Source organism: Vicugna pacos, chromosome 3 (assembly GCF_048564905.1).
Source record: "Vicugna pacos chromosome 3, VicPac4, whole genome shotgun sequence".
Taxonomy (NCBI): domain Eukaryota; kingdom Metazoa; phylum Chordata; class Mammalia; order Artiodactyla; family Camelidae; genus Vicugna; species Vicugna pacos.
This window is the reverse complement of record NC_132989.1, coordinates 17617236-17644376: the sequence shown is the minus strand read 5'-3', so window position 1 is coordinate 17644376 and position 27141 is coordinate 17617236. Positions and strand designations below refer to the sequence as shown.

The 27141-nt window shown below is 41.7% G+C and overlaps 1 protein-coding gene across 17 annotated transcripts in view; it reads right to left on the bottom strand.

Moving 5' to 3' along the window:
- The window catches only part of PPP2R2B (protein phosphatase 2 regulatory subunit Bbeta), a 619288-nt gene that overhangs the window by 84364 nt on the left and 507783 nt on the right, over nt 1–27141 (bottom strand). For all 17 annotated transcript variants that reach the window (XR_012067318.1, XR_012067317.1, XR_012067336.1 and 14 more), the window contains 3 exons: nt 13538–13635; nt 10483–10648; nt 4623–4735 (listed from right to left, as the gene is read on the bottom strand). Coding sequence is in view for 14 of the 17 variants with exons in the window: in XM_072955312.1 (XP_072811413.1) it covers nt 4623–4735; nt 10483–10648; nt 13538–13635 (377 nt within the window). In the remaining 3 variants the exon portion in view is untranslated. The remainder of the gene's footprint in view (nt 1–4622; nt 4736–10482; nt 10649–13537; nt 13636–27141) is intronic.

Sequence of the window (27141 nt, the reverse complement as noted above, 5' to 3'; positions counted from 1 at the left end):
TGAGTGCTACCACGTGTCCTGCACTGTTCTCAGTGCCGGATCTGCAGGAGAGAAGATGCGTGGTTCCTGTTTTCATGGAGCTTACATTTTAGTGGAGGGAGAGGGGAAGCAGACAAATGATACATCAGGCCAGGAAAAGAGCTAAGACCAAAGGGGCAGGGTACGCACGCCGAGAGCGAGCGGGAAGATGTGAGTGTGCTATTTTCCCTAGAGAATTCCAGGAGCGCAGCTCTGAGACTTCAGTGGAATGAAGGAGGAAGGCTTTGGATGATCCAGAGAGAATAACAGAATCTGCCCGGGACAGTTACTGTTCAGATGAAATGATACAAGGATACACAGTCCTGCATATAGTAAGCACTCAATAAACGTGGTATTATTATTATTATTTATATAAGCTGCAAGGAATATTTGGATACAAATCCATTAGAAAACTTAAGCTCATTACATTTCCTTCATTTTGGGGGAGGTTATGGCAAGTCAGTGTGGGACTCACACCTTCTAGACTCTGTAACTGGTTCAAAAGCACGTTTCAACCTGGCCTCGGTTCCCAGGGCACCAGCAGCCAACCACAATGAGGGAAATAATGACTCCAGGCCCGTTCTGCACAGAGAGGTCGGCTCAGTGTGATCTGTCACCACCCAGCTCCCCTCCTGGGCTGATTAAGTCACTTGAACTATGAGTTTCTTTCTGCTGCCGAGAAAGGGCTCTGAGGGCCTCTTACCCCTGGATATTGGGAGGTTGGCAAGAAAGGCACAGAGAATCTTGCTAAGTGGAAATATGTAAGACCTCAAGGGCTTGGTTTCTCCATATGGAGGTCAGAGTTCTGGGAACTCACTGTGTGAATGTGCAGGTGAGAGAGAAAGACAGAGAGGGGGAGAGAGGGAGGAGAGACATGTCCACACATCCTGATCTGGAATAATAACAGCACTGATTATTAACAAAACCTTTAAAAATGTCCCAAAATGTATGTGTCCAAGTTTAAGAGCCATAGCTCTTGATTTTGAGTGACAGCTCTGGAATAACTGGCTGACAGACATTGGGCAAGTCATTATCCCTCTCAGCCTGCATCAGGTTTAAGGGCTCAGGTTCCAGAGCAAAGGAGATCAAGGTTTGATTGTTAGCCCTGCATGACCTTGGGCACATAACTTAACTTCTGTGAGGCACATCTGTTCAATGGGTATTTTAACAGTGACCTGTCGCCCACGAGGTAGCTAATGCAGTGAGTGGGTGGCATGAGATATAGTAAATACACCATCAATATCACATACTAGCATTTTCACCTGCCAAATACCTGTCCTGCCTTCCTCACTGGCTGGTCGAAGATGAATCAGGGGGTGAGGTAAGAAAACAGCTTCACAGCTGGTATAAATGGTATTTTACAACTATAAGCTACTATTACTATTAAACTATCATCATGCTTATTGCCTTCAATGTTCTAATACCGCGCAGGAGATGTGGTGTTCTCAGAAGTGCTTCTCATGGTCTCTCTGGGTAACGAGTGATTGGATTTGAAAGGCTATCTTGAATAAAAAAGGGGAAAAAAATAACTACATTCATACTTTCAAAGCTGAGCCTCCCAGCGCTGAAATAGAACAGGTTCATTACTCAGTGAGGATTAATTAGCTGTCGGGTATTATTAAACTTCCCTGCTCTTAAGATCCACGTAGAACTGGAAACTACGAAAGTGAGTGAGAGGTAATCATAGCACAGGGAAGGAAAAAAAAAAAAAGCCACAACTGCTGGCAATGCAAATTTCAAGAGCAGAGCATGTTAGTAAATTAGGGTCTGATTAATATCTCATCAGCTCATTCTCTGTTTGGAGTCATTGTTCTGAATCTGTTGTCTTCAAGGTTGCCTGGTTTTTCTTCTTCTACCACTGGGATCAGAAAGAAAGGAGGCTGACCTTTTCAGTATTTACATTGAAAGAATGCCGGTGTGTGGATGTTTACAGTGAAATGAGGATGCTTGAAAGCCTAGGAGGGTAGATGAGGTGAAATCAGGTATGAGTTTTACTGTATGATAGCAAATGTCTGGCGAGTTGGTACAATGACTGTCGAAATGATTGAAAAGTAGCAGAGGCTCATGAAAAATGAGTGTGGAGGAGCCTTAGAGATGATAAAAGTCCAGGGATAACAGATCCTTTATCTCAGCCACCAGGGGCTCATGATAAAAATGCAGATTCCTAGGGACCACCCAGCTTGTAGAAGAGAGTCAGTGGGGCTTGGTCCTGGGCATCTGCATTTGTAACCGGCACCCAAGGAGGCAAACCACTGACTTTGCGTAGTCCTCTGCTCGGCAGCTCAGAAACCAAGCTCAGAGAGAAGAAATGTGATTCACTGGCCTGGGGTCACATGGATTGTTCCTAAGAATGCAAGAACCAGCACTGGGGTTTTCTGATTCCTAGCCACACCTCAGGGCCTCCTTCCCTGTTTGAGATGCACCAGTCCAGTTCACAACATCACTGTGGCATCTTGGGGACAATCTCTGCTTTAATGGAAACTTACATAGAGTCCTTCTCACCCCTTCATCACAGGGATGGCATTCTCCCAGGGGCTAAACACAGATATATGAAATTCATAGGGTGCCTGGACAACAGAAACTCATCGTGGGGACCATAGACAGCATCCGAGAAATTCCATCCACACAGCAAACGAGGGCAAGGTAACATCTCGGCAGAACCTCACGTCATCAGCTCCCCAGTGGCACCCGATCTATCTGTTTCCTCCACGGGACTGCGAAGTCCTAGGGGTGAAAGACTGTCTCCTCCCCTTTGCATCTCCAGCACAGTGCTTGCCTCCTTCCTAGGCACCAGACACAAGCCTGAGGAGTGAAAACAGCAGTATAAAAAGCATATGAAGAGAAAAATAGGAATTTCTTCATATACCCAGGCCTACTATCATAACTTGGGTGTCATGACAGCCATGAAACTGGTGACGATGACAGTAATACTAAACCAACAGCAGGGAATTAATATTATTGAGTGCTTTCTGTGAGTGAGACCACACAGGATAAGCTCTTTACCACACATGATATCGTACTAAGTCCTCGCCACGATCCTGGGACGTAATGACCATCCCTCAGCCCTGTTGCGCAGGTGTGAAAAGTTGGAGGCACAGGAATTTAAGTCACGCGTCCAAAGCCACCAGCCAGAAAGGAATGGAGCCAGACCTCTGACCCAGGACAGACTGACTCAGCATTACACTCTTCACTGCTCTGTCCTCCAGTTGCCAAAACCTCTGCACATTTAGTGCATCGAACCAGTCTGATAAGGCGGACCTGCTTGGCTATTCTCCAGGTTAAAGGCACAGCGGACGAGAGGCAACAGAACAGCCAATGCTTGTCGGCTCAGAGGACGCTCAGTAGAAGAGCAGGCACCCATTAGTACTGGGTGCACACAGCCTACAACTATGACCAGCATAGAGTCTGTACTCAAAAAGCATTCATGGAATAAACGGATGAACAAATGAATGAATGAATGAACAAACCAACAAGTGAGGTAATCAGGCAGCCACCGATCATTCAATTCCCACATCTGCCTCTGAACCTCAGGCGACAACCTCTTTTCCCCATGGGTACGTCTCCGTCTCCGGTCCCAGTTTCTGGTCTTTAGTAGAGCAGCTGGCATCTGAAAGCACGTGTTTTACACAGATCTGTGGGTCCCTGGGGGCCGGGGCTGGTCCCATCATGTGCCTGCTTCACCGCTCGTGTTGAGCACTTCCAGAACTAAACTCATTGCCCAGTCCTGAACCATCTTAACCTATATCTAGAGAGCCTTCCCTTTAAAAGAGTCTGCTTTCAGAAGTCCATTTCTAACACCATTTCCCTACAAGACTTTTCCTGGCCTCCCAGAACCAAATAAAATTTCTCAGGCCTTTGATAAAACTGGAACTCCCCGACTCTCACTGCATTTATCTTATTCTATTTAGCATCGTGTCATTTGCATATTAGTCCTACACATCCTCTTTCCTTACCAGACTGTGCATTTCTGGAGGGCAGGAAGGAAGTTAGGGAGACTAACAGTAGAGACCATTTCTTAAGTACCAGCCATGGAGTAAGAGCTTGCCATCCTCACTGCATTTTATCCTCATAAGTCCACAGATAGTAAGGTAATTAAGTTCCCTGTTTTGCATACGGAAAAACTAAAAATAACTTGCATGACTCGAGTTCAAAAAGGTTAAGCGACTACATGAGATTCTGGTATGTGGTAGAATTTGAACCCAGGCGTGCTAGATTCAGAAGTTCATGTTTTGAATCACAAGACCCCGGCTTCCCCTCTGCGTGGTCCCATCCCCTGGATCTTGATTACAGAAGATGCTCAAGACATTTTCGATGATGTGAACAGAGGCTGAGAAGACAGTAATGTATGGCAGTGGCCACGTGGGCAAGTCCTTGGGGACAGAAAGAGATGCGTGGATTTGGCGCCATCAGAGCTCAGTGCCTGTCCTGCCCCTCCAGCTGCTGCCAGAGATGCAGATAGGTTGGGTCTCTGCTTGAACTCCCCTGTTCACACCTGAGAGTTGCAACCCATGGCAAAAGCCAGTATGTGGCCAAACTTGTCCCCCCCACCTCCCCTGGTGGCCAAGGAAGCTGAAAGATGGTGGAAAACCAGCCGTCAGGCTCACCCGCAAGGTTGTGATGGTGGCAGGATCCCGCAGCCGGCCCTCCTCATCTTTCAGATTGTAGCCTTCTGGCCTCTTGTCACGCTCGCTGACTTTCCACAGCTTCACAGTTTTATCTGTGGAGGGCAACCAGAAGAAATCAAAATGCCAGCGAAAGTCAGCTGGTAAAGGAGTCTTTTGGAGGGGCGGGGAAGCAGGGAGAGGTGGAGGTCATGATGGAAGGAACTGCTACAGAAACTGGCTTCTGTCAAGGGCATCAGTGCATCGATCTCAGCACATCTGACACCAGAGCTCGTGTTTCCAAATGAAAACATGTATTGTGCTGAGACAAACGTTTGCTCTGACAATGGGCTGTTAAATAGATAGCGTCTACATTAATTCGGTTCATTCAATAAAAATTTATTGAACACTGAATAAGAATAGCGACATATATAGAATTAACTGTGTAGCCATGTTAGCACTTTACATGGGGAATTTAATATTCACAAGACCCTAAGAGATAGGTCCTATTATTTCATTTCATTTCAGTGTCGCTCCTTACCAATCACAGGCCCCAGCGTGACCTGACAGGCCCTCCGTGACCTGCACCTCTGCTTCCTCACTCTGTCTGATCTCACTGTCCACCCCACTCCCTGCTGCTTCCTGTGCTTCCTTACAGCTCCTTGTACATGTTAATCCTGTCCCTGCCTCAGGGCATTTGCACTAACTGCGCCTCCTGCCAGGAAAGCCCTTCACCCTCTTTCTCACAAGACCTGTCCTTTGACTTGGCTCTCCCAGTTTATGTCCCAACCTCAGAGGGGTCTTTCCCAACCAACCGACAAGAAGACATTTTCCTTACCACTCTAGCCCCGCTTCCTGTTTTATTTTTCCTCACAGTCCTTTTCACTACCTGACAACCTCTTTATTGGTCTCCCTCACTAGAAGGTAAAATCACTGATGCAGGGATTCTGTCCGTCATGTTCACCCTACACCTCCAGCACCTACAACAGTGCCTGGGGCATAGCAGGTGTTCAAGGAACATTAGTTGGCTGAATGAATCAATCTCGCCTCTGCAGCGCATCTTGTTAGCAATATTCAGGGAAGTAAAATGAGAAGGAGCATTCAAAATGCTCATTTCCCCCTTCCAGTCTCTTCTGAGTCCCCAGCTGGAAACTCCCTTTCTTATCTTTGTACTGTCCCAGGACTTGAACTACTTGCTGACCCCTGTCAGTCTCTTGGTAATAAAACAGGGGTGAGGGCTCACCACCCACAGGAGGCAGGCAGTGCCAGGGGAATGAGTGAAAGGTGCTGGGGGCTCTGGGGAGCTGGAGATAGCACACCCCACCTGCAAGCTTTTGATTTCATTTTTTTAAGGCAACATGTTCAGGCTAAACAGATCATGTCTGCGGCTGCATGCCTTTGTAGGCCTTCCTTATCAGAACTTGCATTCATTATTTGTACTTGTTCTAACTTCTCTTCTGGATGGCAGGGACTCGAGTGCCCCCCCCCCCCCCAGTATCTGGCTCTGTGCCTGCAAAGGTTTGGGAAGCAGACAACCGAGGGCCCTGTCCCCACTCCAGGTCCAGCCAGTCACGTGGCCCCGGACTGGGATTCCCACACAGCTGGCACTTAACTAGTCTTTCCTGAGTGACAGCCAAATGGGAAAAAGGTACAGAATGCCTGAAATGTGAATTTCAGATAAATGAATAATTTTTAGTATAAGGACATCCCAAATATTCTGATCTTATACATAAAGCTACTTAAGTTCTCTCTGCCTCAGTTTCTTTATTTGTCAGCTGGGGAAAACAGTGTCTTCCTCATAGGGCTCTTTGAGGATTAAATGAAATGCTGTGTGTAGAGTGTTTAACACAGCACTGGGCTTCTAATAAGGGTTCATAAATGGCAGGTGATATGAGAATTAGCAAATTGGGCAACTATTCTGCAATAATGACATGCTGCTCTGACAGTGTGCACTTTATCCTGTGATGATGTCACATGTCCTAGTTCCTCTCTGTAATACTGCCGGGAGGAAAGCCGCCCCTCCTTCCTGCCTTTATTAGTATTCCCCTGCTCTTCTGCCCCCAATCTCACTCCCTCATCTCCCCTCACCAAACGCCTTGTCCTCAAGAGGCCTGAAATGCAACAGCCACATTATGAAGTGGGCTTTCAGCAACGATTTGGCTGCTCTAACAGAAAAGGGCCTCTGGCTCCTGATATGTGGACATCACTTGGGTTGGTCATGTCTGCTGGCGCTCCTTGCAAGTCTGCTAAGTGTAAGATGAGTGTATTCAGCCCAGCTTGTACTGGGACAGGAGGGAGGAAGGCTTTCCTAGATGCTGGGTTGAATTTAGAACTTTCTATCTATACCCTTCTGGCCCTACTCTCTGGATATTGGCTGCATAATGAGCTGCTTTTTAGGGTGAGAAAATGAAACATAGGCCATATTTATACAGTCTCTTGATTAGCTACTGATCAGAGATCAGAGTAAATTTGCTACAGTGGCTTAGAAGAACCCAAATCAGTGAATTTTAATACCACATATTTTCTACTGCTTGGCTTTAGAATGTATCCCATGCCAACTGGAAGAGAATTCTTATGTTTTTCTTATTATATTATATTATATTATATTATATTATATTATATTATATTATACTATGTTTTTTTATTATGAATGATAAATTACTATATGGACAAATAAGGGATATTACAGGTAAAACACAAAGAATAAAAACCTAAAATCCTTCCAGTTAAGGACAATCACAGTTAACATTTTGCACAGATCCTTGTAGTATTTTTTCTATGCGTTTTTTGAAGAGGGGTATAAACCTATAATAATATTGCATTTTATTTCTCATTTTATTTTCTCTTTTTCAATACACAGGTAGTACAAATAATTGAAAAAAAATGAAAAAGAACATAAAAGTAAAAAAATCAAAATCTCCCTCAGTTTTACTAGACAAAGATAACTGTCATGAAAATTTAGTGTATCTTCTTCTATTATATTTGTGTGTGGAATTATATAACTGCTTTTAATAGATATTACATGCTATACATAGTTTATAATATGCTTTTTCCCCCTAATCATTTATCTATCTATACCAACACCTATTTCCACAAATATGTAATTTGTAATAGTGAGAATTAGTTAATAATTAAGGTCTAATAATAGGAGATTTATCAATTAATTATAGGGGGAAAAAAAAAATCACACAAGGGACTACTATGCAGCCATCAAAAACGTTATGGTACTTTAGAAGAAATATTTAACCATTAGGAAGATATTCCTCTTTTTAAGTGTTATTATTAAATCAAAAATGTGGTTGCAAAACAGCTTTTGGAATTTGTCTTATTTTTGTTAAGAAACTGATTAATTCATGCCTCTTTGGTTTTTTCTTTAAAGGACATTAACAGGGGGTCTCCTTGGAGAGGAATATTTTTCTTATCTTCATTTTGCTTCTATGTATTTTCTAATTTTTTTTGCAAGGAACACGTATTACTTTCATAACCTGAAAAACAAATTAAGTATATTGTCTCCTTTCATCAAGGGTATTAAGACAGAAGGAGACATCTAGCTAAAGCAATATGTCTTCATCTGGCAAATTATTTCAAGGTCTAGATTCACAATTGAACGTTGGTTTTATTTTTCATTCAAAATTGTAAAGCTGGAAATGTGTTCTAGCAGAAGGTAAAAACTGTACCCAACTGTAATGAGATAAGCACAATATAAAAAAAGATAATTGATGGTGAATTCAATTCAATTCCCCATGGTTGGGATGCCTGGAGTCATTCTTGACTTTATTATTACACAATTTTTCTTGACTCAATGTCTCGAAGCTTTGTGGATAAAAAAGTCTAAGGACCATGTGGCTGTTACTATGAGTAATGACTCCTCCTTTCTTCTGGCTGGCTCTCTGAGTAGTTTATCATTACATGTGGCAGCTTTTAAACACAATCTTACCATCTATCTTCATTTTCTCTTTTATACAGTAATTCCCATTGTCTTCCATTAATTTTTGCATGTTAACCTATTTGGCTTAAGGGGAATTCTCAACCTCAATATTAGTATAAAAAAGAAAACCACATATGAGCATGGGAATTTTTCTTGTAAGAATCATTTTGAGATGCTGTTGGCATATGAAAGAGCATCCCAAATGGGAAGATAATATCCCTGTTAATCAAAAAACTATTTAAAAACTCAATTAACAGAACATTATGCTATATAATTAATCTTCATTGCATTTCACTGATTTCTTTCCCATCCCCCCACAAAGTAGCTAATATGTCTTTGAATTTTATTGTAACAATCAATAGGCTAAATTTCACAATATGAAGTAAGCTAACTATAGAAGATAATCTGATGCTTTTTCTCTGCCTGAAGTAATTAAGTCAAAATCATCAGAAGTTTCTTCCATTCTAAGGAGTGTTGAATCCGTAGACTCTTTGAGTGAAACTTGAACAGCAAAACTAAAGGGGAAGAAACTGAAACAAATTCATATGGACGGGAAATCAAGGTAAAAAAAAAACAGTAAACAAAATAATAAATACAGTTATGAGAAAGAATTAAGTTACTTGGAATCTAGAAAAACAGATGAGTGGAGATCTGGTCATGTTGAGATAAATTTTGCTCAAATAACCCTACGCTGGCTTTTCAGAACTGTCATTTTGTAGTTTATACCCTGGCTTTTTACACTTGAGGGACTTTTTTTTTTTTGGTTCATATGCATTAAAAACTTTCCTCTCTTTCTTCATAAGATTTAAATAAAACTCAGTGTAAAAACTGAGAAAATAAAGACAATAAAAGGGACAAATGTACAAGTCACCCATAATGCACAATCAAAATTAATCATGAGAAACCTTTCAGTGTGTTTCCTTTGTCTTTAAAAAATGTTAATATATGTTTGATCAGAGTATACACATAGCCTGCATTTTTTTTCAACTTGACACATGAACATTCCCGTTTCTTGATGTATACTGGGGACAGGCAAAAAGCAAATCCCTTGTTTCTTGATTTATATTCAAATGGATACTTCTCAAAGACTCACACCCAGGGTGAAATGAATCAGTCCCCCGCATATTTGCTTGGGAGAGGGTGTTTAATTTGTATATACTAATCGTCTTAGTTGTTAGGCTATTCAATTAGCACCCTTTCATATATAATTTTATTCTGAATTGTTTTGAGTATAGACGGCTTCTTTCAGTAAGGGTATTCAGAACCCTTAGGGTTGGTAATTCCACTGTATAAAGGCTTACAGAATTAATACGGAATCTGGCTCCCTATTCAATCCCTAACATCCTCTCTCTCTGACCTATTTACATCAACTCCCCTTAAAGTAACACATGGTGTATGAAGAGCATGAGGGGAGAAAGAGAAACCATTACTTGATCAGGTCTTTGATAGGGTCCTCTCTCTTTTTGACCTATGTTCCTAGGAGAAAGCTGACTGTGTTACAGAGACACAGACATCTGCTTTCCACCCCCCCACCAGTATATTCAGGGATTAATAACTTCTATTGAGTGTGCCAAACACACAAGGACGGCATGTTGAGTTTCCTGAAATGTGTTCCCAGAATAACATTCAGGGAATCTTAAGACAGGAAGTCACATTCCAAAAACACCTGGAAATAATCTGTATTAGTCAAATACTGCAGATAACAAGTCTCACATAATTCAGTCATAAATTTGTTATTCTTTTTTTTAAAAAAAGAATAACTGCTATTTACTGAGGGCCTATTCTGTGCCAGGCATTCTGCTAGGCATCTTGCAAATATTATTTCTAAGTTTTCAACAGCCTGCAAGGTGAAAAGGAAAATGGAGTCTAAGAGAGACTGAAATATAGGGAGTCTGTCTCTGCAAATACCAAACAAGACAAGTCACCTGCACATACCATTAGTAGACAGGAGGAAGTAGGCTGCATTCTGCTGAGGAAGCCATCTTATTTTATTGATTTTTTCTTCTATTTCTAAACTCTTCAGGTAATCGAACTCAGGTTCATGGCTCTGGAATGTGCTGTAAACATTGTATTCACCCCTACGATGAACCTGGTTTTTACTCTGTAGGAAGGAAAAGAAATACACAAAAAAACACACAAAAGATTAAATCACACAAGCCAGCTGCAAACTCACCAGTTCCTTCTTTTTTTTTTTTTTTTTTTTTGAGCAGAGTCATGAGGGGTGGGATGGGCAGTTTAATGCTGTTTCTTTTCTTTTCTTTTTTTTTCAACCCATGGAAATCCTCCTTAGCTCAGTGTCCCCAAGGCATTTGGCATGCACCACTGGTGGCCAATAGTGGCACGTCCAATATTTATATATTTTTATTTATAAATTATATACATAAACTGCAGCACAAAGGGATGGTGTACATCATAATACATGTGTAAGAAACAGAAGTTGAAATAGGACATGATTTTAAAATCAATATAAATAGAAGTTCTAATATTTTCTTTCTGTGTCCTAATGGACATCTTGGACACCCTTAGGAGTAACCCATCCCATGCAGATGCCCACACAGACATGTATCAATTCCCCACCAAGAACACAAAGCTATAGCATCTGACCTTTCTTAGCCTTTTCAGATCTCATCAAATCCTCACAACTTCTCTGAGTGGTGGACAGGAAAGGGAAATGGACAAAAGGGGCTCAGAGATATTAAAATTACTTCTTTAAGGTCACACAGCTTCTAAGCAGCAAACCTGGATAGCAGATCTCGCCCTCTACCCCCCCATCTTCCTTCCCCCAACATGAGTAACAAAACAGACATGAGCACAGAGGTGACATGTGAGTCACTGGGAGAACAATGAGACATTCTGGCTGGCGCTCTCCCAGCTCCGATTATGCAAAGCGCACACAGCAGGAACTAAATAAATGATGAGAGAACGAAACATAAAGGAAGGGTGTACACAGAGGGGCAAGAGGAAGAAGAAAGGTGGATGGGAGGAAAAGACGGTGTTGAAAGAGACAAACGGAAGGAGGGGAAAGAGGGAGGGGAGGTTTTCATTTCAGGTATTAAAATATCAGGCTTTGGAAAAATGTTCAAAAATTCAAATTTGAGTCTTATCAGACATTTGTTGTAAAACCTTAACTCTTAGGAAAAGGCTCAATTAAAAAATTTATATTTCCAGGTGGATACTGAACATTCAAACTAAGGTCTCAACTTACTAACCTAATGGGTGACGGTGCTGATGCCCAGGGTTTAAAGGTACTTGTGAGGGCACTGAGGTTCCTTGAGCAAATTCTCCAGGACTATGCCTCTTGAGGATGCGCTCACAGAGGTCACCCATGGAAGTCGAAAGGAGGTCTGACTTAGATGTGGTCATGTGGTTCAAGCTCAGTGTTCAGTTCAATCTCCAGCCTCGCCATAAAGCTCAACATTTAACTGCATGTTATTGTCCTCAACATTTATTCATGATTGAACAAAACCACCCTCCTTTGGAAAATGTGTCCCCCTTCATTCTACTAATGAATCAGGCTTCCCAAATATTTCAGTAAATTAAAATAGGTGAAACCTATAAATAGCTAATGGGAAACGTGGAGCGGAATATTGCTGGCGACATGCTGTCTTGGGTAATTTATGCTAAATAGCTCCTTTGGTTTCTCTTTATCATCATTCTGAACCTAATTGGATTTTTTTTTTAAATTGAAGAAGAAGGTTTGAAAATCAATTTTTAAAGGACTCTAAAGACTGCCATACTTGCTCCCATCCTGTTTACTGCAGAGAGAGCGAGTCCACCTTAACAATAAATTTTTCAGATTGTTGATTTGGTACCATCCAAATCAGACTGTCAAGTGTGTGCAGGATGTGCCAGACCAATTAGCACCAGGCAGCTCTGGAAAAGCAGGAAAAATTCCAGGTCACGAAGAGCTATTAGTTCCTACTTGCCAACCACATTTTCGTGTTTCCAGGGCCAACGGAATAGGCTGGGTGCCTGATTTAATGCTGAACACTTGAATTTACACAGAACCTCGAGGGATTACAATGCCCTTATAGAAATTAATTGCAAATAATGTGCAATTATCAAATATATCACCTCTAAATGAGGCTTTCCTTTTTTGAGGGGAGGTGTAACACAAATGGCTTTGAGGCACAAAGCAGGCTTTAAATTGCCAGGGAAGTCTCTGGTGAAACCCTCCTCCTGCCCTGGGCTTCCTGCTATGCTGGGCCGGGTGAATCTCCAAGGCAGGCGGCAGCAGATGGGAGAGTGACAAGAACACAGACTGGCCTGCTGGAAGCTCCGGGACCATGCCAAGGAAGGCCAAGGAAATCAAACTGGGCCATAATTCCAGTCTGACAAAACAGAAGCAGTCACCAAAAAATCTCAATTGATATAAAAAAGAGAAACAGTTCCCAGTGGAACCCAAGTATCAGGAAGAAACGGGCTTTTTGAAATTCAGTGGAATTAGAACTCCTGCTCAGAATAATACATAGAGCATTCAGCTGCAGGGAACTTCGTGTCACCTGTAGTCAAGTGGGGGCCAGATGCCTTGCTCAGATGTTGTTTTGTGGGACTGCACTCCCTTTGGTAGGGGGAGCCACCATTTTCTTCTCTTCGGACCCAAGTTATCCTTTTCACATCTGTTAGCGGAAAGGCTATATTTTTGATCCTAGATTCTGTCAGAAGCCCCTGAATTTCAACAGCTGGAGGATAAAGCTCGCTCAAAGGGGGCATTATGCTCCCCAAGCACCCCTGGAATTTTGCAGGTCGGATGAGAAGTGAGGTCATTTTGAATGTGCAATACCCCGGCTTGGAAAACCAAGACCTTGCCCAGAAAAGGCTCTGTTTTGTGAGCCTGAGTGTGAAACTGTTGATGTTAATGACTTTTTGGCAGTTTTTAGTTTGCAAGCCAAGCAGCAAGGTTAAGGGCGACACATGAGGATTAAGGAACAGTAGGAGGCTTCCTTTAAAAAGAGAAGAAAATGGGCATTTTGCATTCACTGCCACTTACCTCCTGCTCTCGTTGAAATATTACAACCCGACCCCCCTTGTCCCCTGTCGCTAGTAATTCTCCCGTGTGGTTGAATTCTACCGTAGAGATAATGTCAGCTGAAAAGAAGAAGACAAAGGCAATTTAAGTAACTGCACACTTACTTTCAAACGACAGATAATAGACGTACTTTTCGGTGCATTTAAGGGCTTAGGGCTTTGTCTCTGCAGTGGAATTTACAAGGATTTTCTGTTCTGTATTTTAAGTGCCAATAGAAGGAAAATAAATTTCTAGATGCCCACACGGCCCTGTGGGCTCTTGGAACCAACGGAGAGAACAAAAGCAAAAAAGCACCTTGAGAGCCTTTTGTTTTGGGCAAGAGAAAATGAATTTCTTTATGGCTCAGGGAAGTGGCAATTTTCTTTGATAATTTCGACCAACCCCAGACTCTTGACCCGCCTGCGGCCTTCCTGCATGTCCTTTTTCTCTCCACTGAGAAACTTCCCCAAACAGGTTTCAACCGTGATATTCAAACGAGGGCAGAAGGCCGTGATAAATCAGGGCTGAGATGCTTGAAGCTCAGAGCCCAAAAACGGAATACAGAGGGATCATCAGGGAAACTCCAGGAGATGGAAGTTCAAGGAAGGACCCCAAAATGCTCCCTCTTTTCTGGTGAGCCTTAACACTCCCTGCTGGAAAAGCAGGACCTCACTGCAACCCCAGGAGAGAAGTGATGAGAAAACAGGGTCATGAGGTCAGAGGGGAGAGGGAAATCTGTCCTCCGTATTTCTAAGCAGAGAAAATACAGAGGCGCCAGGAACTTGGATCACAGATAATTGCTGAAGGAATGCCAGCCTGCCAAGTCTTTCTTCAGTGCCGGTTACCCTCAGAGGAACACGGACAGGTAAATTACCTATGATTGGATTTATTAGGGCTATTTTTAGAAAAATGTCAGAGGTTAATTCCTCTGCAATTATTCCCCTGCAGGGCTCCAACAATTGCTACCAAGAGTGCAAATGAGTTAAAAAAAAAAAAAAAAAAGGAGGCAGGGGAATTATGACTGTGGCCTTTGACAGAGGAACATTCTGAAGATTATGTCCATGTGAAGAAGGCAAAGGGGAAACGGTGAGGTGGAAAACTAAGGCAATTACCCCTGAATAATTCAAATCTCAAATCTTACTTTAATATCACCATTTCGAGATTCTCTTTGTCTGCCTGACTTATTGAGTTCAGTAGTGTGAAATTCTCTACTTTGCTTCTGTCTTTTTCCTTACATGAGAACGCTTCTAATGGTCATTCTTTGTGCTGAAGGAAAAGAAAAAGGCATAAACTGTAGTCGCTTTCAACTCGGCACATTTAAAAGGATCATTCATGATTTCTGCTTTGGCGTCTTAGATGACTGACCCCAGTGGGAGCAGATTCAAACCCTAACGGGCCACGAGGTAACACGGACTGAGGGAAACCAGGTGAAGCAGGAAGCTTGTGTCCCCTCTTAAGGGACAAGTGGCTACTCGGCTTAAGTCAACCGTGACCATGAACTATTCTGTTTTTTTTTTTTAAAAGAAGCTGGAATCCAGAGTATTATGCATGACCTCTTCAGTTTCATATATTGTCAACCAATTGCTTTTTTTCAGTGCCACAACATTAAAAAAAAAACGTATAATCTTGTCTATGTGCTGAAAGTGGTTTGTGGGTGACCAGTTTCTGATGTCTGGTCTCTAGAGTCTTCCTTCAGAAAAGGCACCCATTTCTTATTGATAACCTCAACTGGAAACCTCGCCCATTCACTCAAGAAGGCCCCTCTAGGTGAATACTCCTTTAAGGATACACAAAATAAGCAGCCAGGCTCCTCAGCCCCCGACATAAGCTTAGAAAAGGCCCTTTTCTAGAACAAATGCCCAGTGAGAAGCAGGGAAGCTCATCCAGGCTGGGAAGCCAGCCACTCAAGTGAATTATCAGCCACTTTCCTTTGTTATAGCTTGCCCATCTTAGCAAAGCACTCTCGTGTACAGGGGAGAGAAGAAGTCTGTTTAATGTTTGCAGTGGCCTCAGAATGCCCTGGTTGAAAAGCACTCAAGTGCTACGATACACTTCGAACACTAGTTACCGCTTCTGGCTTTTCAGTGAGTAGCTAGCAATGGGGTTCTTCACGAAGCTTCCTGACTTTGGGTAGAACCAAAAGCAGACAATGGCTGTTTCTTTTCACTTTCAGGCTTCTGTCAGGGGCTAAAGAATGAGTCAAACACCTCCAGAGCAGAAAAGTAGCAGGGAGCAAAGAGAGGGGGATGGTGAGACCAGGCCTGAGGGGTTAACAGTACCAGGCTTGAGTCTTGAGGGCTAATATTCTGCTTAAGGGCTGTTTACATGCTTCTTCTCAGCAGCAGTGTTAACACAGATGCTGAAGTCCTAGGTGGGTTCCAGGGCCAGGATATTGACAACTAAAAGATGGCCCTTCCCTTTCGGTGAGTTTGGGTATCAGAAGGAAGACTTAAGTAGCTTTTTCCAAGGTTAACCTCTGGCTCAGTTTCCAAGAAAATGTCACTCCAAGAAAAACAAAACTCAAATCTCCCAGGGATGACATTCACACTGTCTTTTTGCCTGGATTCTGCGAAAATGTCTTCACTTTCTTTAAGATTCACTCAGGTCAAATCAAAGTAGGAGTCAAGCTCCAGTCGAAGCCACATGATCCAAGACAGTGTTATGAGAACTCTGCACTATGGGATATCAGGCTTGGTCCCAGCTATAAAAATGCCTCCTTTGTTTTCCAAGTGTTATCATTATTTGTGCTATGTCTCCATTGAGAACCTTGTCAGAGAAAGAAAGGGTGATTGGCGTGGCAGGATTCCAAAATTCCTTGGTCCTCTTGCCAAGCCCTTACCTTTATTTCAACCCTGCCAGGCAGTTGGTCTGTATATTCAGTTGTTTATATCCAGCTATTGTCTGCCTCCCATTAGAGCATACGTCATTGCAGCTCAAGTTAATACCTGTTTTGAACTTTCATGTTTCCTGACTCATTTATCAGTGCTAAGCCAGTAGGTGTAACCAGAATATTTTACTGCCCCATCCATCTTTGCCTATCTTCATCTACGACTATTTCATAATTGATCCAAAACTCATGAATCACCCCACATTCCAATTTCAAGATACGGAAACCTCTGATACGATACTCTTGCATTTGCAACATGCTCTTGGTAGAGCAGTTTACCTTCGAAGACATACCCTGCTCAAAACAAAAGAAGTTTTGTTGACTATAGAGAGAAGACAGGGCAATAATATTAAACTACCAAACTTCAAGATGATAACGTCATTTGAAATCATGGTCAAGAGAAATCATTTCATCAAGTTCAACTAAAGTTCAATTCATCAAGTTCAGTGAGAGGACTTTTACCTTTAAAGATAAGTGTGACAGCTCATTTTGTGATAACACAAAATGACAACTCGTTCTCTTAAATGCCCAGCTGAATCACTCTGTTACACAAAAAGCTATACACTTGGACATTTTCTCTCTGTCCTATTAAGATGTGGATGAAATGCATGTTTTCGACTAGAAACAAAAAGTGGAAGCCAAGAACAGTTATAGAAGTCAAATGTAGTTAACACGATTTTTTAAGGAAACCCTGGGAGGTATGACATTTGCCCCGCTCCACATCTATTTGTGCTGATTTAATTTCCGCAAGATGGTGGCCTGGTAACCCCATTTCTAGTTCCATAGGCACTGCTAAGAGCAAGTTTTTCATCTTGAAAATCCATCTCAGCATCCTTCAAAGATTCCAGACTAGCAAGCACATATATAATGTTTCCATTTACCTGAATAGTAGAAATTGACTTGGCAATTATATGCATGTGGTTTTGAGGCTAAAGAAAAGGAAGGATCCCCTTGTTCAAGCCCTGGTCTCCCATGGTTACCATGCTAGGCTGGAGTCTCTGCAATGCCAGGACACTGGGCTGAGGACAGTTACTAGGTGATGCACATTTCAAATAGCAGGGTGACTTTCGATAAAATGATGGCTCAGTTTAGACTTAGGACTTAAATCCCAGTCCCCTGATGGGACAAGATCTTACTGACCAGGTTACTAGCACTGGCCTTTCAGCATCAATCACAGGGACTGAAATGAGAGGGAAATGCAATTTATTTTTCAGAGCCCACTGGAAGTTCTATTGTTCATCTCAGAAATGTCTGGGAGCTAATACTACGAAGTCACTGACCCTGCTTGTACCAGCTCTCTAGTTCTGCCCACTCAGCGTTTGGCCTTCTTCCTGATGATGAGGTCAGTTATAGCAGAATGTCTGCCATTAGGACAAGGATATCAGCAAGAATGGAAATAGGTTTCACAGCAAGTGACAATGGTGAACCGGTGGTAGTTGCCAGGAAGTTGTGCTGAAAAGGATTTGGGAGGCCACTTCCAGGCTGAAGTGCTGTGATTCACCGGCAGGGGGTCCTGCAGTCAGTGGGGGGAGGTGGCATGTGGATCCTTCGTCATTGCTACAGAGGGCCTTCCAGCTAGATTGGCCATGACTTTGTGGATCATTAAACAAACGGGATTCTTGGGCTTCCCAGTGGGAGTTAAAATTACTCCTTGCATCTACATAACCCTGTGGACTTCTCCTTGGGTTCCGGTTCACGGCCCAAAGTCAGCATCCATTTTCTTGGATAAGGTTTTCTTTGGTAAGTTTTGATATACGAAATAGTGTGTTGGAGTGTATTTTCCATCAAAATAGTGCGGCAGGGGAGAAAGTCTGGTTATGGCCAAAGAAGCTATGCCCAAGTACTGCTACTGGAATTGTGCCAAAGTGGTCTTGTTAAAAATATTAGTATACTGTAAAATTTTTTAAAAAAGAATCAGGTAATGAAACAGTATATGTCAAATGATTGTAATTTTGTTCAAGTATCTTCATTTTCAAATTTATCTTTTTAAACTGGTAAAGCAACATATGCTTATTAAAACTTCCATTAACACCAAGATGATGATTAGAATATAGAATGAAATAGCCCCAAAGATAATAGTTAACTCCTATAAACACATACACACAAATATTCATAGGAGAAAGTCTGCCAGGGTGAGTACAAAATAATATTGTGGGGGATGTGGATGATTAAATTATTTTCTTACTGTGTTGTAATTTTTCAGTATTTCCAATTTTTTTTACCTTGACCGTAAATACTTGAACAGTTTTTAAGTTATAAGCAATTTTAATTGATTTTCAAAGTAAATATAAGATTATACATTTACCTCAGTAACTTTTTAGATTTTTTAAAAAATTTATTTTTTAATCCCCATATGGTAAAATTTACTTTCTGTGGCATACAGTTTTATGGGTTTGGATAAATGCACATAAGTGTGTATCTACATTGCCACCATCATGAGATAGAACAGTTTAATCACTATACCCTCCGCCCCCAAGTTCCTTCATTATTGCTCCTTTCTAGTGAACAGTTTTTCAAAAATGAATAAAATTATGGTAATAAAATGAACTGATATGTATCTAAGAGCTTCCAAAGGTTAAAAATGCCGTGCAAATACAGATGCTTAATACTATTGGTCTCTATACATATGGCATAACTCAATCTGCAGCCAACAATCATCTTCTCACTAGTCAGATTCAAAGATTTTATTTTTTACTCTTACTGTCTAGATATTATCACTATTTAGAATTCTATTTTTAGAGTGCTGGGAAGCTCACTTCATCAATATACCTCTGTTAATCTGAATCGCAAACGAGGTTTTCTGCCCTTTGATCTAAAGTTCCCTTTGCTTGTAACTGGGACTAGGTTTGAGTTCTTGATTCAGTAGCCTTAACTCAACTTGACACTATTTCTCATATTCCTTCAGCTTGGTCCCAGTGACAGAAGTAATAAATATAAAGTTCTGAGAAGTGATAACAATGGATCTAATCTTATTTACCCATTTTGATCTATTGGCAGAAGCTGCATACTGAGAAAGACTGAGAGGCCATAGCTGGGCTTGGTGGGAGAGTGCTATGATCAATTAGTTATGTCTGCCAAGGGCAGGGGAAAAAGCTACACCCATGCTGCACGCTTGCTATGCTGACCTACCGTGTTTAATATACACATTCTGTCGGATCCAGAGTTGATTCCTCTGTCACCTGACTAGTGTCTGGTATTGAGATACTGAATCCTTTTCCTTTCATTTGAATGTAACTAATTCTGTGCATACTGCTTTAAACTTCAATCTGGTGCTGGAAATCCTCTTAATTGAAAGAATGCAGGTAGGAGTGTCCAGCAGCCCCAATTCCCAAGATTTTATCTTAACTTCTATTTCATATATAACTGCAAGCACAGTGCTGGAAAATGGACACAGTTTAAATATCAGCCTGCCCACATAGACCAAGCTCACTACGGACAGGTACTGTGCTGACACTCTTGGTTGGCTGCTCCTCCCGAGTGCCTTTCTGCCTTGCCTGTCTCCCAGTGCAGAGGCTGAAAAACCCAGATACTTGCTTCCCAGCCTTCCATATGGCTAGGAGATAACCATGTGACCCAAATCTGGCCAGTGAGGCATATAGCAAAGTCTGCTGAGGGGCAGGGTGGCAGAGATTCTGGGAAAAATTTTTCTTTGCTGAATAAAAGGGAGGAAGCAAGTGTAGGGAGGTCTCCTGGCTGCACCAACACACTCTTTGCATCCTACTGCTACCTTTGTCTCTGGTTATATGTGGCCATATGTGGAGCTATAGCAGCCATCATATGACCATGAGGTGACAAGTCTAAGGCCCAGCTGACAGGCTGAGTATGACAGATGGAAGAAAGGCACAATGTCCCCGGTGACATCACTGAACTACAAAAACCTACCTTAGGGACAGCCTATATCTGAACTTGTTAAACAGTAAGATACCCAGTGGTTTAAGCCACTGCTATATAGATTTTCTGTTACGTGCTTCTGAATGCATAATAAGAGACATCTTTCCATCTTTGTTTTCCTCATGGTGTTTTGCATAGGGCCAGATTATTAATCCATGTTGAACTGGAAAAAAATAGTCCCTTGTCCTGAATCCCCATGCACAAACTCACCCACGCACTTTTTGATTTCCCTCTACCACACAAGCAATTTTCCTTTGCACTTGCTCAGTTCCCAGTATTGAGGTGTTTGTTTTCCCCTCTTCCCCTGTGTGGCAATGATGCATTACTTTTTGACCATTTAAATATGAAAGTAGCTTACTGGGATAGAATGCCTCCTCCACCACAATTTATCATGCTGTCCATCAAAAAATTATGACTTCAAAGGGATCTAGCCATGCCCTCCTTTGGAGCCAAGTTCCTCCCTGCTAATGCGTAGTAAGCCCACCATGCTTGCTGAGCTGTGAAAACCCAGATGGTAGGAAGCAGGTGAGTAATGAATGCCATGCTGTTCCCATTAAAATGCACACACAGCCTCCCCATACTGACCAAATACCCAGAACTAACCAGGTTTGAGACAACTGCCTTTCATTCAAAACAAGTTCCTGCAACATCCACACTGAGAAGAGAGAATTTTCCAGTAGTGGAACAAAACTAGCCTAAAGGGCAAAGGAATTTTAAAAATCCTAAGTCCTCTAAGTACAGAAATAGCCAATGGGAAATTGATAGCAGTCCAGACTTACCTCCAAGCCTGTGTGATTTATAGTGGAATCTGCTGTCAAGGTGTCTACCATCTGTCATCCACTCTTTCAAAAAGCCGAAGAATAATTAACTGCTCAGGCGATACAAACTCTGTCAATCATTCAGATCTATTATCTGCACAATATGGGATCACCTAGGATGGACCCCAAAGTCAGTGGGACCCCAGGTCCAAAATGAGAAAGCTCAGCACATCTGCGGGGGGGTGTGTGTCTTGAGCAGACACTGGAGTCCATTTGGCGTGTCTTTGGTCAAAAATTTGGCTGAGCCAGGAAGACTCAAGCACCTGTCTTGTGGGAGCTAAAGATCTCCATGTTTGTGAGCTGACTCTAATATCACTTCTTCCGGAAAGCCCTGCATGACTTCTTTCCAAAGCCAGACATCCCACTTTGGGATGTGGCCTCATCACTCCTATACTTCTCCTCCATCACAGTTATCACCACTTACCATTAGCACTTATCACAATGGTAACAGAACCATTTAAATCCCTTTGTTAGTCTCTCAGTTGTAAGCTCCACAAGGAACTTGTTCACCGTTGAACCCTCAGCACCTAGCTGAGTGTCTTAATATAGAATAGGTGCTTCTTACTTTTTTAAAAATTGATTACTGAATGATAGTCAAAAAGAGCCAACACCAACCTGGACCAACACATAAAGAATGGATACCCTATGCAAAGTATCAATGAACAAAATACTTCTGCTGGTTGACAGTAAGAAACATTTTTAAGGGGTCTGAGGCAAAGGGAAGGTCTTATTTGGAAGACATAGTATTTTATGACTTTAGAACCAGATAGATTGATCAGTAAAGAAGAGGTTTTCTCCCAAAAAGCCTCTGTAGCATTGGCAGGGTCCTATGAATCACAGGAAGAGAAAAGAGCAGATGGATTGGTGAAGAGAAGGTACTGAAATAGGGTGCTGGTTGAGAGAGGGCACACAGGTAGTAATGAGAAAACCCAAGGTGGATATTGAGCAAATATGTCTGAGGTGCAAGGAATCTATTTAATGAATACCTATTATGCGCATGTCACTGGGCTGGGTGCCAGGGATATACTAATAAACATCACATACCTGGTCTTTGCCTTCAAGGAGCTTTCAGTAGAGGACTGGGAGGTAGTGGTAGACTGGGATAGAGCAAAAAAAAAAAAAAGTTGGAGAAGAGATTGGAAGTCTTTGAGCCACAGAGTAAGAATCCTAGTTTTGACCTAGAGGGCCATAGAAAGTCACTACTGGAACTTAAGTTATCTTACATCTCAGCTGTATCCCTGCATTCAAGAAATCTCTTGTATTTCTCCAAAGGATAAATTGAACACTAAATGCAATATGCCCCTTTGCTAAACTCTAGGTGAGCCTAAAGAAAAGGATGTAGTAGGAAAGGATTCAGATTTTTCCTCCTAAAACATGAGGTTTCTATGTCAAACAAAAATAAAGATGTTGCTAACAGTTCATAAGATAGTATGCTATGATGGGTTTTCAATGGTCTTAGCAAAAAAATGGAATGCATTAGAATCAAATGTGTTATTTACAGTTCTATGAATCAGTATTTCTATATCTCTCTCTTTCCTCTCTCTCTGGCTAGGAATTGTGGTGCTCTGAATATTAGAATAAAATGTTACTCTCTTTTGGATAATGACCCTAGTTTAAAGACTGGAAACAGAACTTTCCACATAGTAGGTAAACAATAAAAGACAGAATGAATAAATGTATTGATTTTTATCTTTAGCATGACCCAACCTTTAATAAACGTTCATCAGGCAAAGGCCTTATAGTATATCCTTACTGAACTTTTCTATCCACTGAAAATTGGATGTTTAGAAAGTCCATTATATTCAATTTCATGTTCATGAAGCAGTTTAGATACCAATGAATAACGCAAATCATAGAAAAACCAGGAAAGACTAAATGAGACAGAATCGTTCATCATTCCATTTATCCAATCAGCAAGTATTCACTGAACATAACTACTAGGTGTCAAATGCTATTCCAGGTATTGGATATACATCAATTAATAAAATAGATAAAATATATGTCCTTGTGGGACTTATGTTAGAGAAAATGGTAGAGAAAATGTAAGACTCAATGAACATAATAATAAAACATAAGTTACGTACTGGGGTTGAAACAGAGCTGAGCAAGGTGAATTAAGAGTGCTGGAGGTGGGAGAGAGGCTAGATTTTAAATAGGGTGGTTCGATAGGTTTCACTAGAAGGAGGTGAAGAGACCGTATGTACGTATCTGTAGAGGAGTGCTCAAGACAGAAGGATCAGACAGTGAGACGATCCTAAGAAACATGCACATGTCAGTGGACCAGTGTAGCTGAAGCCGTGCAAACAACGGGAAAACATGGTACCAGACATGAGAGGTTTAGATAACGTAGAGTCTTGTAGATCACAGCAAGCACTTTGGCTTTTACTGAAAGTGAAATGGGTACAACAGTGTGAACATACTTCATACCGCTGAACTGGACACCTAAAAATATAGTTGACCCTTGAGCCACATGGGTTTGAACTATGCAAGTCCACTTATACATGTATTTTTTATAAGAGTACATACTACAGTCCTACATGCTCCATGACTGGTTGAATCCTCAAATATGCAGGAAGCACAGATATGGTGAGTTGACTTAAATTACACCCAGATTTTCAACTGTACAGAGAGTCAGAGCCCCTAATTCCCATGCTGTTCAAAGGTCAATTACAGTTAAAATGGTAAACTTTGTGTTATGTATACTTTACCATAATAAAAAAAAAAGTGAGAAAACATGAAATGGAAGACTGTTGGAGGGTTGGAATCGAAGAGTGATATAGTTTGGTTTTATAAGCATCAATCTGGCCATAGTGTTGAGAAGAGACCATAGAGGGCTGAGGTGGAGTCAGGGAGTGCATTGAGACAATACAAGTGAAATGATGGTGGCTCAGACCAAGGTGCTGGCAGTGAAGGTACTGAGAAACAGTCAGATTGTGGATTCATATTGAGAATTGACTTGCGAAGATTTGCTGATGGTTTGGTTATGGGGTATGAAGGAGAGGAATCAAGGATGATTCCAAGGTTTTTGTCCTCAGCAGCTGGAAGGATGGACTGCCATCACAGATTAAAAGTTTGTAGGGGAAGCATGTATTTGGGGGAAGATCAGACATTCATTTTCAGGCATGCGAAGTATGAGAGGTTTATATATGAAGATATTGAGTAGATCATTGGAAATAAGTGTTTAAAATTCAGGAGAGGAATCTGCACTGATGGTAACAATTTAGGAGTTATTAGCATTTCAGATGATGTTTAAACTCATGAGACTGGATGAGATCTCCAGGAGTGAGGGTCTTAAAAGAAGTGAGGAGGACCAAGAGCTGAACCTTGGGGCACTCCAATGGATAAAAGCATTGGGAGAAGAGGAAGAATCAGGAAAGGAACAAAGAAGGAGTTGTCAGTGATATAAGAGGAAGATCCAGAAAGCTTAGCATCCTGGATGCCAAGTGAACTGCGGAGGAAAGAGTATCAATCACATCAAACACAGCTGATGGGCAAAGAGAAAGGTTTTGGCTGAACTTTGGACTTGAATCATGGTGGTCTCTTGAATGATGAAGTATGGTGTCCGTGGCACAGTGGGAGTGAAACAACTGGACTAAGTTTCAGAGTGAACACGAGGAGAGGAATTAGAGATTGTGACTGCGAACAACTCTTTCAAGTTGTGCTGCAAAAGGTAGCAAAGAAATGAGGTGGAAGATGTAAGGGAAGTCAGTGCTGGAAAGCGTTCCTGTAATATCCTAGTAACAATGGCATGTGCATATGTCAATGAAAAGGTTTCAACAGCCAGGGGAAATGAATGGTGAAGAGAAAGAAGGTTGGATTGCTCAGTGAATGAATAAACAAATGTATGAGGAAACACACCAGTAACCAGGACTGGTCCACCACTAACAGCTGAAATAAAATCTGTACAAGATCAATTCCTACCCAGAGCCAAAACATGGACAGGAAGCAAAAGTCTATTGAAACTCTATCTTCATGTAAGGTTTAACAGGATTCTCAAAACACTTAGTATTGTCAGAGTTCCCCCATAAATCAGTATCTCAGAGTTCTACATGATCACAATGAAAGACAATCAACTTCTTGGTTTTTAAAAATTTCTTCCTCCCTTCCCTCTTCTCCTTTGAAGCTCCTCTCTTCCTCTCTTTCCTTCCCTTCCTTTTCCTCTTTCCACCCTTTCCTCCTTCCTGCCTTCCTTTTTCTTTTAAACGGAAGAAAGAAAAGAGAGTGGAAAGGACTCTATTTATTCTGCTACAAACATCCTTCTTCTTCTTCTTCTGCTACAAAGATCAAGGTCCAATACCTTGTATTTGCTTCCCAGGCAGAAGGCTGCTCACCTGTCCACTTTAAAATGATGCGTCAACTACAAGATCACTTCCACATGGGTAGGAAGCCTGACCTCCTTATGGCCTTTCTTGGGTAACTTAACCCATTACTCCTAATATTTTACAGAAAGAAACAAGTCTGATAGAGCGGGAATAAAAAACACCCACACTCTCCTCCTGCCCTTTGGAAGATTTATGGACACTTTGCAAATGGCCAGGCCCAGGTGATGATGCCAGGAACTTTCCAAGTGATTTGTAGATCTCCCTTCCAGGAAGTCAGTCTTAACAGCAACCTCTTCTCACTGCACATTCCTTTATTACAGTGACTTTAGGGAGTGGAATGCAGCTGTCAGGCAGAAAACCCACTGAAATTAACTAGCTATTCACCTGGCCTCAAGATATTTCAGTCCCAGAAAAATATCAGTACCTCACCATTTAGACAAGTACAGTTCTTCTTTAAAAGTATCATTTATTGAGTTGGCCTCCCACATGTCAGGCATAGCACAAGACCTATAGCCTCTTCCTAAATCTGTATTATCAACCTCATTTATTAAACACCTACTTTGACTAGGATCTGTGCTTTGTGTTTTTATGTTACGTCATTTAATTGTCACTCACAGTCCATGACTTCAGCATCTTCCTTCATTTTTCAGGTCCAGAAATGGTAGAGAAGTTAAATAACTCCCCCAAGCTTGGAAGGCTAATGATTCGTGGAGCTGGGATTAGAACTTGAATCTAGTTCCAAGTTCTTAACCTACCTCTTCGATTCTGCTTTCCTGGTTCTTTTTCCTACGCCTTCTGTTTTTTGGTCCCCATTCCCTTTTGTCTATTATTTCTTTTTTTCTAATCCTTTCTTAATCTTTCACATACAGTCACAGGCTGTATTTCTTAGCATGGAGAGTAGCTCTTCTGGGATCAACCTAACTTTTCCATCCTAACTTCTGAACTCCTTGTAGTACAAGAGCACCCTTGAGCAAAGTTTAACTCTTTGGGTTGCTTTGCTGACCAACTGTCATGTCACTTCATTTCCCTGTGACATTCTCTCCATCACTTGTGCCTGCCGGACATCTTTCTCTCTTCGACAGTACGCCCCTTGAGGGCAGGAACTAATTCACTCTTCTAGTCTGGAGGGCTTTTCTAGGCACCAGCAGTTAGAAGGTTCCCAAAAAATTCCTGGTAAGTGGCTGAAGGAAAAATGAATACCTCAATCCTTCGAGGCCAGTTCCAATGCCACCCACTCCTTGAAGCTTTCTGTGAGCTCCCCGATTAGGAAAACCCCCCTTCCTCCTCACAACCTCTGCAACTCTTTGCGCTTTTCACATGCTACCTCTGACTGTCTCACTTATGTGTGTACTCGCTCTATTTTCCTTAAATCATTACATTAAGGCAGAGTTCCTTTTGTACACATCTTTGCCTCTACCAATAAATTCCTGTTAGAACTCATCCTCTTTCCCCTTCCTTCCAAGACCCAGTTGAAAACTAGTCTCTTTAGAAACCAAGGAAGAAGAGTTTTCATTTAAAACTTCACTAACCTGGTTGGTATCTTCTTACAGGGCATGACTCATTTTACACTGGATTATGGTACAAATGTGACAGACTGCTCAAATATACTGTGTGTGTGTGTCTCCTTAACTAGATTATAAGTTCCCTGAAGACAGAATTGAATTTATT